The sequence below is a fragment of the Oculina patagonica genome, chromosome 4 (genome assembly GCF_052425735.1).
Source record: "Oculina patagonica isolate OP01 chromosome 4, crgOcupat, whole genome shotgun sequence".
In the NCBI taxonomy this organism is placed as follows: Eukaryota; Metazoa; Cnidaria; class Anthozoa; order Scleractinia; family Oculinidae; genus Oculina; species Oculina patagonica.
Window position 1 is genome coordinate 43,156,949 of NC_135761.1, and position 12,928 is coordinate 43,169,876.

The 12,928-nt window shown below is 37.5% G+C and overlaps 3 protein-coding genes across 3 annotated transcripts in view; all 3 read left to right on the forward strand.

Moving 5' to 3' along the window:
• Positions 1-12,928, forward strand: part of LOC144650238 (uncharacterized) — a 66,316-nt gene that overhangs the window by 16,373 nt on the left and 37,015 nt on the right. The gene's annotated exons all lie outside the window — the stretch shown is intronic.
• LOC144650243 (uncharacterized) lies at positions 2,298-9,300 on the forward strand. Its single transcript, XM_078509901.1, has 4 exons — positions 2,298-2,406; positions 7,299-7,629; positions 7,756-7,884; positions 8,670-9,300. The coding sequence occupies exons 1-4, from the start codon at positions 2,380-2,382 to the stop codon at positions 9,230-9,232; spliced, it is 1,050 nt and encodes a 349-aa protein (XP_078366027.1). The 5' UTR covers positions 2,298-2,379; the 3' UTR covers positions 9,233-9,300.
• LOC144647915 (uncharacterized) lies at positions 11,828-12,575 on the forward strand. Its single transcript, XM_078507591.1, has 2 exons — positions 11,828-12,282; positions 12,412-12,575. Exons 1-2 carry the CDS (start codon positions 11,931-11,933, stop codon positions 12,573-12,575), a joined length of 516 nt encoding a protein of 171 aa, XP_078363717.1. The 5' UTR covers positions 11,828-11,930.

A 12,928-nucleotide genomic window follows, 5' to 3' on the forward strand; every position in this document is an offset into this window, starting at 1 on the left:
GTTTTAAACATTGTCATTAGGATTCAATTACGGTAAATTAAATCTCTTAAAAACCAAAATAATTTACTCACCATCGGAAAAAGCTGAGCGCTTGGCACGGAACAAACTCGCTTGGTCGTTTTCATTTGTTAGCTCGCGACGGTTTGTTGTACACGCGTACTTTAAATTTGAACGCTCGCATCATCCGTGCGCGTGCAATCTGGGCACCAAAACGAGTGGGTATTAGCATTACGCGCGGTTAAATTAAGTGTGGGAAAAGTTTTGACGTCTCTGGATAAATCCTTGATATATAAAAAAAAAAAAAAAAATTGTACGAAATTCGGCTACGTTACTTGACGACTGGCTATTGGGTTTTACTTGGTAGTAACAGGTTGTCTTTACGCCCGTAGAAATCGTTGAAATGTAAGTCGAGCTTCCATTTTTAAGCACGATTTATTCTCTTTCAGTTGAACTGCACTGCATTTATATCTAATCTTTGTTTATTTCTGATGGTGTGAGGTATGTCTGCGAGGCCAGTTGATGAAACTCCTCGTCCTGACGAGTCCCTCAAAATGGCTGCAAACATGAAGATCTTCGAAATTGGGCAGGTTTACACAGCTGTAAATATTTCATTAAGACGATACCAAAAGGTTTTTTTCAATAGGAACATTTTCTATTACATCTACTTTTCGGCTGCGTTGGTTTGATTGAAGTAGACCGCCTCACTTTTTCAAAAATAAAGTTTGAATCTGAGCCGTTTTCAAGTGTTTCATCAAGGTGTGTGATGGGGGTGTCATTAATGTTTTGCTGCCAGCTTGATTCGAGCTCAATGTTCGTGAAAGTTGGTGTGATAAATTAAAAAGACATAATTTAACAGGCTGTAGTGTTTGTTTGGTACAGAAGTTGTTAGTTCTTTTTTAATTAATTTTCAAAGTTGTGGTAAATTTAAGCCTTGACAGTGGTCGTTACAAGTGCTCGTTCGGGTGAACCGACAATCCTTAAAAACTCGAAAAAAATTAATGATCCGGTCAAGTGAATTGTGTTTTTAGTATAAGTACATGAAAGTCTTGCAACACACTACAAAAGAGCGAAATCTATTTAACAAGCCAGATCGGGCAGACCACTATTACAGATACAGCCTCTTAATATTTCATTTGTGTTAATTTTCGTCTTCTGCATTATTCAAATTTATTTTTAAGTTCAGGGTAGAACTGTTCAAGTAGTTTGCTCGAGTAAACGCGGCTTTAGACATAAGAAATAGAAAATGTCAAGTCAAAATGTATACGAAGCCATTTTTTAAAAAAGAACGTCTTATAATTGTTTTTGTCTTCACAAAAAATCAGTTGTCTTGACCACATAGACCGAAGGAAGTAATTTCAAATTGAAAGCAATAAAAAGATATTAAAATTACATAGAAAACGTTTTCCTTGTTGGCATAAAGTGTACAACTTATCGAGTCAAGTCCATCTTTTTTCCTGTCATCGGTCAGTAAATTCGGATTTAGAAGAAAGGGAAACTGAATAACCGGGGAGCTCTGCTTTTTTGCTTGGGTAAATCTATTAAATCTTTATTATCACTCGTTTGTGGTCCTTTCCTTGCTGATAGCACCCAAATAATATTGTAGGGAACAAACAAATGATCAGATTTAATGAAGGTAAAATTGCTACCCTGAGGGGTGGTTAATGCTTCAACAAAATACGGACATACTTAGTGGTTATTGGTATGTCAAAGGCCATGGTTTTTCAGGTTTTCAGTCAAACCCCAAAAGGGCAACTTTTTTTGCGCTTTTTGTATTGATACCGGGCCGATCCTTACGTAAGGTTATTTAAACTATGTTATCTAAAATTGTAGTACTTAAACGCCCAACCAAACAAAAACAGATTTGTCTAGTATAATGTGGTAGATGCTTAACTTTCAATGTTACAGAAATGAGATAAAGAAGACCTGTTGACAATGTTCTTGGTTGTAGTTTTTCCCTTGAGTAGGGTGTCGGTTTTCGAGTTTGGGTCCAAAGCACTAGTGTTTGTTTCCAATTATAAGGTGTATCGTGATTTTGTCCTAAAAGCTGTACTAACATTTGAAATACCCTTTTGTTAGTTTGTCTTTTGTCAGACAACACGTTCGTCTTTAATAATTAATTTTCCATTTTGTTCGTGGCTTTTATCGTAATTCACATGTGGTAAGTAATGATTAAGATGCATGTTCAATAATTATTTTGTTTTACTTTAATCTGCAGCGTTTTAAAAAATTGATCACAAACACTAATTTCTACACCATATTTTATTAATACCCTCTATCATAATTCGCATGTGGTATGTGCTGACTGACATGCATGTTTTATTCCACATATCATTTAGCATTAAACGCCCTTGAACGGAAGGTTCAGACCTTCTTTCGACAATGAAGATCCAAAAGCCTAATTTTCCGGTAAGTTTATCCTTAAAATCTTTTTTTTTTTCAACGCAGACTTGAGTTCTAAAGAAGAACGAACAGGTTTGTAGAAATTTATAATAAATATTTATACGGACACGGTTTGAAACGAAAAACATTAAAAAGAACCGGCCTAAAAATGTTGAACGTTATGCAAGTGATGCTATCGATGCATTTACTGGAATTGTGTAAAGAGTTTAATTAATATTCGTGTAAAATTTCGTGTTCTGACATATTCAAATCGGTGTCAAAAAGGTGGGCTTATTCAATGTTGAGAGTCGTCTCTTTGTTTTGAGAAAAATAATGAGTTTTAGTACAGATGGATTGAAATAATAAATAATAAGTGGCTTTTTCCTTTCGAGTTTGGGTGGCCCACTAAGCCAAGTATAACATGTCTTTTTGCCTTTATTAACTGTACCTTACCAAATCGTGATATTCATCGTGAAAATAAATCTATTTGCCTTGATTTCCATTGATTCTGCAAAGAAGGGTCAACAACGTAAATCGCAATCTCACACGTGGCATCGGTATCTTCAGCTTATGTCCTCGTCCGACGATTTTCCCAAAAAGCAACAAGAAGCAGGATCTTCTGAACTGCTTAGTTACCCGGTATGCATTGTGACAAGTTAATTACAGACACACCGGACATTTTGGGAATTTTGAGTGTGTGAATACCCCCGGTGAGAAAAGTATGCACTTAGCTTGGAGTAAGATGAGTTCTCACGTTTGAAAACGCTCCGCCTGGAATTTAGCCTCGGCTTTCGGTGAAAAAATAATACATGTATATATATGTTTTTACATTCTTGTTTCGCAACAACTTGCAGTTTCTTCGGGAATCCCCCGGTGGGAACTAAACGTTTTCGATCATTCAGATCATCATCGTTGTGTCTTGTGACTATTAGTATTTTATGAAACTGTCGTTAATATATGTAATGATGAGATACAGCGATTCTCTTGATAGTAAATAGCGAATCATCAGCAAGGTTGCTTGAAACTTTTTTTTTAATATTAAAGTCGAGCCTTCGTCTGAAACAGCTTAAAAAAATCGCAGCTGTCAGAGGCTAACAAATTGTTTGAACTCATTAAGCTCTGTGCGTGTGGAAAGATTTATAAAGCCCACGATTAAATACAGACCAAACGGAGGTTTTTTTTTAGATTTTGCAACTACAAAACCACAATTATTCGAAAGAAATATTACACAAATTTTATACGCCCCTCAAAGAGAGCAAACGCTTGTCGTGTTTAACCACCAAAACTTTTTCTGGTGTTTTCGTGTTCAAAAATTAATTTTCCATTTTAACCTCCAGGGTTGATTACAAAAAGTCAATACATTTCGAATTAATTCTTATTAATCTCCCTATCGTAATTTGCTTTTTATAAGTGCTCATTGATATGCATGTTTTGTTCAACATATTATTTAGCATCAAACACTATCGAACGATAGGTTGTGACCTTCTCTCGACAATGAAAATTCAGCAGAAAAATCCTTTGGTAAGTGTCTCCTTAAAATGTTTCTTTAAACGTTGACTTGAATACTAAAAAAAAACGAAACGATTTTGGTATGAAAAATGCAAAAAAGCGACTTAAAACGTTATGCAAATGATGATATCGATTCCTTCACTAGAATTGCAACGCTCTATGATATTTTGCTAATGTAGAATTTCTCTGATATCTGCGTTAATTTTCGTGTTTTGTCATATTCAAATTTGTGTGAAAAAGGTGGCTTTTTCCAATGTTGAGACTCGTCTTCGTTTTTATTCTATCTCAATCCGAGCAACCTATCACGTCTCCGGACTGATATATCACAGGTTTGTCCTCAGCTTTAAATGAATACACACTTTTTTTTCGCAACACCTTGCATTTTTTTCATTCAAACGCTCTTGTTGTATCACAAAGAAAACGAAGCTTAAACGTCCCCGACACAATCGTTTGGTGCTGATTTAGAATTGAAGTTTAAGTATTTACTTTGCATCTGCTTTTGTGTAATGTACTTCACTTTTATGCCCTTTTTGTGGTGGTTGTGCCTTCATAAGATCAGAGGTGTCTTAACGGTATATGTAACTTTCCCGAGACTTCGCTCTGACATGACTTTATGCACGTATAATGTACTAAGGAATGGAATATGCAGGTAAAAAATGGTAGAGATCAGTGTTTTATCTACTCTTGCGAAGATCTGTTCAGGACGCTCAAACAAATTGCATTAGATAGTCGTTTTAACAGTCACTGGAAAACAACAAAAAATATTCTTGGTAGTTTTAGAATTTATCTTGTGGTTTGTTAAAGTTTTGCAGTTAAACACGGCCGTTTTCTAGAAACGTAAACAAAGTATGTTATGCTGAAAAAATTAGTTGCGCATTTATGTCTGGTGATTTGCAAGCATAGAACTCTCTTCAACCCTTTGAACTTGACTCTTAATGTAAACATTTTGGGATTAAAACAATGTACACTTTGTTTAAATTTTACTGTTTCACCTCTCCCTTTTTCAAGCGTTCGATGGGAAAATGCTTTAAAAAATTCCAGCTGTTGCAGGCTAGCAAATTGTTTGCATTTGTAGAAAGATTAATTAAGCCACGATTACAGACAGACGAAACAGCAGACGTTTCTTTTGATATTGCGACTTCAAACCTGCCATTATTTGCAAGAAATAGTCAGAAATTAGGCCCCTCAAAGACATCAAATGCTAGCCATGGCGAGTAATAAACCTTGTAAAGTAAAAACAAAAACTTACTTTGAAATGATTACAAATTAACAGACAGCAGGGCTGTTAGCCTGTGTTAACAAACTATCATCATTAAAACTCATCAAGTGATACCAACAGACAATGATCTTATCCATTTCTGGTATTTTCCTACATTTCTTCAACCCAATTCTTTAAACGATATAGCTTTCGAAACTGGCAGTAGTTTTTTTTCTTTCCTCGCAAACGGTAGTAGCGAGCCTGTGACAGAATGTTTGCATTGCCAGGCTCCATAAACTTCGAGACCGTGACCTAAAGGTTATAATTATTCACAAAAATGATTTTAGAAATTACACTTTTCACCGACGTCAAACGCTTACCGCGGCAGGTAAATTAATTCTTTAAACGATATAGCTTTTGAAACTGGCAGAAGTTTTTTTCTTTCGTCGCAAACGGTAGTAGCGAGGCTGTGGCAGAATTTTTGCATTGCCAGGCTCCATAAACTTCGCGACCGTGACCTCAAGACTAGAATTATTCACAAAAATAATTTTAGAAATTACACTACTCACAGACGCCAAACGCTAACCGCGGCAGGTAAATTAACCTTGGCTTGTAAATTAATTGAAAGTGTAGCTGCTGAGGTGCGTAAACAAACTACCATCATAAAAACTTAACAAGTCACCACAACAAAGAATTATCTAACGAACGTTTTTGTGTGTTTTCCTACGATACCTCAACCCAATTCTTTCAACAATGTAGCGTTCAAAGATTGATACGCAGCCAGGATGAGACATAATAAAAACTACAGTAAAAACGTTCACTGGCTTAAAATATTAAAAACAATATGAGCTTTCGGGTGTCGCTCTAAGATAAATATGACAGATAAAAATGAATTATTATCTGTCGAAGGCTGTAGAGCGAAAGCTGAAAGCTTATATTCTTTTTTTTAAAATATTCTAAGCCAGTGAACGTTTTTACTGTAGTTTTTAATATAGCGTTCATAGCTCTGGGGGATGTTTTCTTTCGCCAGCATTTGTTGGAGGCTAATTAAGCCCACGATTAAAAACAGGCGAAACAGACGTTTTTTTGATATCGCGTCTTCAAAGCTACAAGTATTTGCAAGAAATCTATCAGAAATTAGGCCCTTTAAAGACATCACACGCTTGCTGCGACAAGTAGTGAGTCTTGTAAAGTAATTCACAAGACTTTACTTTAGAACTTTATCCCCCCATCTTTATGCCTCCTAGTTGTTTTGTAAATTAACAGACAGTCTGCTTAGGGTGTGTTAACAAACCACTAACATAAAAACTTAACAAGTCACCACAACAGATAATGATCTAACGCATGTTGTTTTTTATGGTCTCCCTTTCGATACCCCAACCCAATTCCTTCACCAATTCACCATCTTTGGCGGAACGTTTTTTTTCGCCGCGCACGGGAGTAGTGAAGCTGCGGCAGAATTTTTGCTTTTCCTCTTTTGAAACAAAGCACAGGCTCGCAAATTCCCGCCATCTGCACAAGCCATTACTAATTTTGAGTTTATGTGTTGGGACAGCAAGAATATGTATCGGTATTTGAAAGAAAGGAGCATTTTCTAACGAGCCTTGGGTATTGTCATGATTTGCTTGCTTATGAGTAAATAATAAAAGCAATCCTCTGAAGTATTTACACGCTCGAAAAAGAATAAAAACGCACGATAATTTGCGTGGTACGAAATAATGGCCTGGTTTTGTTCTCTTTCTCGTCTGTTGTATATGGAAAACACAATCGCGTTAGACTTTTGAGACGTTTTTAGAAGCTGTGCAAAGGAATAGTTTAGCCTTGCAATGATCTAAATACTCAGCTGCCATTACATATATGTGGTAATGGGCATGTTATCATTTCTTGGCTTGACAACCACAAATAAACACAATTTCATTTTTTTTACCCACAAGGCTTAAGTTTTTCTTTTCTTGCAATTTGCAAGAAAAGAAAGCTCAGAGTTTAAGGCATCGTTTTCTCCAGCTTGAAACCTGTACAGCGATTGATATCTTGTGTTTTGTATCCCTGTATAAAATTAACAGGAGCCTATATAAAAACGATGGATTCCTAATTTGGTGAATCACGATGCAGTCCTTGTACTAAAAATAAGAAACGTACATTGTGTTTACACCCCTGTTAACAAATAACGCTATTGTGGCTCCCTGTAACCATTTATTTCATTTATTTTCAGCCGAAGCGCACTATATGTGGAATAGCACAGTTCTCTGTATTGCTGATTATTTTTCACACTCCTGGAGTCATTACTGCAGCCGAGGAAAGTAACAGTGAAGAAAGATCTCAGAGAGGGATGGCACTGTTGAACCACACATACAAGTCTCTCTACACTGAAGACTATCCCAGCTGCCTCATGGCGTGCATGCATGACTCACAGTGCAAGAGTTTAAACTACTGGTGGAATATTTTACAATGTGATCTGAATAACGAAACCAAATATTCAGCTGTGGCAAAGGTCTACATCCGTGATATATCATCCACGTACATGGGGTTGACTAGGCAACCAGGTATTAATAACCAAAGAACATAAAACAAAATGTTACAAACCTTAGATACTCTTTCCTTGTCGTGACCTTGTTCTTCAAAAAAGACCAAACATTCTGATCCACAATGTTTGTTATTTTACTTTGTAGAAATAAAAAGAAAGGTTTACCGCTCGTGCAGACACGTGCCTGCCTCAAATGGTGATGGAGAATATTTGATCGATCCAACATTGTCAGGAGACCCGTTCACTGTTTACTGTGACATGACAACTGATGGAGGTAAGTAGAAATAATACATGAGCAAATACAATACAATAACAAATAAGAAATGATCAACTGGTAAATTTATGAAAAGAGAAGCTTCTCGATAATTTAGTCAATCCAATTAAAAGGTAAATTAATGCCATTGCTTGTATCAGCCCCTTTACGTGGGTAGTTGCGGATCGCATAACCTCGTGGAAATGGCAGTCCCACCCGGGATCCAATGTAGGATTCTAAAACAACAAATACAAATCGATGAAGCAAACGGTATGGTTGATTACCTTCTACCTTCTGTAGAATTCTTCGTGATCTATTAACTGCCTTCCAAGGGGAAGGTGATGGATAATTATGTGGAATACGCAATTCATTAAAGAATATTTAGGCGGGTGATCTTAAAGTTTCATCCGTTTTTCTACCATAACTAGTGGTTATTCTGCCGATTAAATATGAACAAGGGAAAAACCGCTTGAAAAGAATTGCCGAACGTTCTACGTGAACCTACCCCGGAGAACAGCCCCGCTTTTTATTGATGTAATAATCGGGTAATGAGACTACATTTATATCATTTTTTGACTGCTAGAAACATATCGGCGATATTTGGTCACTTTTGTGTCTTCCAGTATTAACTGGAACCACGTGTTTTATTTAGTAGCAGTCCGAAATTTGGATTTCACGATAATTCAAGTTTGTTGACTTGTACTTGAGTGATTCAAGTCGAAAGGGTGGACCCAAAAAATTAAAAAAATGTTCTATTTTCGTCAGTTCGATATGTGTCATTAAGCTCACTCTTTTTTCCTACTTAGGTGGCTGGACTGCCATTCACATGATCGCATTCACAGAATCAAATCTCCGTTTTCAAAGTACTTCTTACAACATTCCGCATTACAGAAATCTTTCCAACTACGGTGACCACCGTCAATATCTGGTACCACAGGTGCTACTAAACCTGCGAGATGACATGGTTTTCGACCAAATCAGGTTTTACTGCCACAAGAAGCAAGCCGGATCGGTGGTCCATGTTATGACCAATATGAACCCTCTGGGGGAGGCAGTGGTGAAGTACTTTATCGACGTCAACCTGGGATCAATCCGGCCCCTGGCATGTGGCTCGTACACAGTTCTGCCTGATGACAATTCTACACTGTCTAACGATTGCAGTAAGTTAGGTTGGAATGGCAGTCATGTTGACGGAAGGTGGGCAAATTACTATGCTAATAATGACGAACATCGAATCTTATCCCCTTTGAGACGATACGGCAAGGGCAGCTTTGCATCGAAAGTCAAAACACGTGCTTGTGATGACAGCAAGGGAAGGTCAGAGAGCTCACTTTCTTCAGGAGACACTTGGAAAATTTTTGTGCGCTGAGATACAATGACATTGTGGATCTATCTAGTAAAAGTTGCAAACAAACGTAGTAAAGATGAGAGTGGTTCTAGATTAAGGCTACGTTTACACGGACACGGTTTCATTTGTAACCGCATCGAAAGCGATGCGGTTACGCCTTTCGTTTACACGGCACCGATCGAGACCACTACTGTAACCGGGTCGTTTTGAAAACGCTGTCAAAAGTGGAGCGTTTTCAAAACGATGCGGTTTCGTTGTCGTGTAAACAGTCAAAAACGGCGAAACCGCATCGATTTGAAAACGGCCATGTATTTTGGCACGAACTGGCTGGCTTGCGAAGGGTAAACATGGTGAAACAAGCATAGAGAGCAGCGCTTGCTTATGCAATCACATTCGAAAACAGTCGGAAAGTCGTTAAATAGGCTCCGTGTAAACACTTCGAAACCGTGTCGTTTTCGATGCGGTTTCGAGGTCATAAAACCGTGTCGATTGATAACCGTGTCCGTGTAAACGTAGCCTAAGTGTTCGTAGTGGCAGTAAAATGCGTAACAGTGACAGCAGTAGTAGCAGCAGCAGCAGCCGAAGCAGTAACAGTAACAGCAGTAGCTGTAGTTGTAGTCGTAGTAGTGGTAATAATAAATCACTTTATTTGCATGACCGCAATGTTTTACATAATTGCAAAAGCATATCTATCATAATTAACAATACAACAAGGTAGAAATGGGTACAAGTAGACGTTTGAGTTTGCCTGGGGGCAAACTGCATTGCGGTGACTGGATATAGCAAAGTTCACCAACTTGGATTCGTTTCGGTAAAGAGTCACTTAAGTCGTGACATACAGTGTATATACCTAGTGTGGGTCAGTTGATGTAGGATAAAAGTGATAAATCATACGTAAAACGTTAGTGCAGAAAATTGTCTTGTAATCGAAATAATATTCGGCAAACACTCATGATATATAAACCCATAAGTTATCCAAAATAGTTTCCTCAGAATATTTATTACCATTAACTTAATATTTAATAAGAAAGGCAGATAGCAAAAGAAAAGACAATGTAACCTAGAACTACCAGAAGAAGAATAGAAAGTTTAAGCAAGAACTGTAATGAATGTACAAATAAATTAGTTGAGTTGATAAAGCACGAACGGCGAGTTTATGAACACTTGAAAATTTGAAAATATGAAAATTTAAGGTGGCTCTGAAACCGTTTCGTAGAATTTTTTTAAACTTTGCAAAAAGTTGTAACTTAACATGCTGATCAATGTTCAATAATAAAAAATGGGGGTCATCGAGCTCGTTTTTGAGTTATAAGCACTTAAAGTCAAAATAAAGGGTGTTTTTAACAGGTTATACTGTTGCTATAGTAACCAGTGACGTCATGAAAATAATCACAACATATTCACCAATCATTGGGCATTAATTTCATACCATTATTGTAGCATCAACTGATAAAGATTTATAGTACTGACCCGTCAAAGTATAAGAGCTGGAAAGTCCTGGAAACCGTTACCAGCCACCTTAAGTACACTGTAACCTTAACCTTTGTAATGGGCTTATCCCTTGCTTCAATTCTGCTTGTAGTCAAGTGGAATACTTGTTTTCTTTAGTAATTTGCGGCGATATACATTTTATCACGACTAAAACATCACACGAGTACTACATGTAACATACGAGTAGCACACGAAACTTACGGGTACATGCGAATACATACGAGTAACATACGGATACATACGAGTAACATACGGATACATACGGATACATACGAGTAACATACAGATACATACGGATACATACGAGTAACATACGGATACATACGAGTAACATACGGATACATACGGATACATTCGAGTAACATACGGATACAAACGAGTAACATACGGATACATACGGATACATACGAGTACTATACGGATACATACGAGTAACATACGGATACATACGGATACATACGAGTAACATACGGATACATACGAGTGCGAGACGAACAGGTTTGGGTTATACGTATGGCATTTTCTTTTTTTATTAAGAACACACTGCAGCATCGATCACGCAATCTTCTAGCCACGCAGAGGTACCATGTAGAACGAATGCCGGTCAAAAGGGTGTGAGTATATTTCGCACTGGATAATCATTAAGCGCAAAACCCAAAAAGCCCTTAAAAGCTTTAGAAAATGAAGGTTTTACCACGCAATGTTTTTCTGGGTAAGGGGGATTGGGGGGGGGGGGGGGACGGGGCGAGGAAAGAACGCGTAATGAGTCCAAACGGACGTTTTTGTAGGAGACTACATACACCCTATTTGGACGCTTCACGTTGGTCTTATTGTCTGTAACACGTTAAAGTAAAGAAGGAGAAAAAATAAATCTTGTCATTTCCGGTCCTGCAAACCTTTTTTCCTCTCATTCCTTTCCCTCACCCTACATATCCTTTTTCTTAAATTACACCTATGCTGCATGTTATAGTGCCAAAACGGATATTATTTGTATAGTTTACTTATCTTGATACAATGAAAAAGACACTAGTATGTATCTGTATGTACCCGCATGTTAGTCGTATGTATTCGTATGTAACTAGCATGCGCACAAAATATATTCCTATCCTCGTTTAACTGATATACAGCTATTTCAATAAACGTTGTCGGATCAAAGCTAAAAGCTTAAAGACAAGACCGAAAGGTAACACGGGTAGTCGGTTTAAAATTCATCGTGAGGCGTGACAACATGGAAGACATGGAAGAAAACACAGTAGACGTTTGCCTGCGTGTCTTGAAGGCAGGAAAGAAAACCTCGCACGATACGTATCACATTCGAAACGTTCCTGTGAGTAACAGTGTAGCTCAACTAAAAGCATACTTATTGCAGAGATGCAAGGAGGAACTCAAGCCAGCAACAGATTGTAATTTTATCTTCGGCTACATCGGAGAAGCAAACAAGAAGTACTCAATAACTTCGGAAGTTCAACTTGCAGAGGCGCTGTCCTTGGAGAAGAGGGGTATGGTTACCTTGTGGGTGGATCCCCATGTATCAAAAACAGAACACTCACGGGCTCAAACAATGGGGAAGAAGAGAAAAGGTAAATCAATATTGGAATGAACACCATCTGTTTAATCTCGGCTTTATTACTCGAAAAGAGGGTTGAAAATCAGGCACATCCGCTTGTTTAATTCAGGAAGCTGTTTTTACAATTTCTTGTTTTGTCTAGCTATCCCCGGTCCTAGTTCTCAGAATCTGACGGATGATGTGGAGGATCAGTCTAGCTACGAAGCACGCCTGTCAAGGTTGCGACAGGAGCATAAAATACCAGAGTTTAAGCTGCGATGTTGGGCCAGGATGTTGGTAAGGAAATTTAAATTCCCCGTCTGTTAAACATTCTCAGTGGGAAGAATACGATGTTCGGCTAGTTTTAAAAGTATTTCATTATTTGTCTCAATTTTTTATTCGAAACTTTGTGAAAATCGTGTTCTTCACTATTTTTCTTTTCAAACTACGCGCCATGTGAATTAGCATTTAACTCACGGACTCCACGTGCATACATCTTTAATTATGCCGCTTTTCAAAATTTTACCCGGTTGAAAATTAAAAAAAAAACCTATGTCGAAAATCTTACAGCAGTGAAATAAAATAATTAACTCAGTATCTGAATACAACTCAGTGTTAACTTTTTATATATTTATTTTTTTGCACAGGTTAACCCTTTAACCGGCAATCGTACATATGTG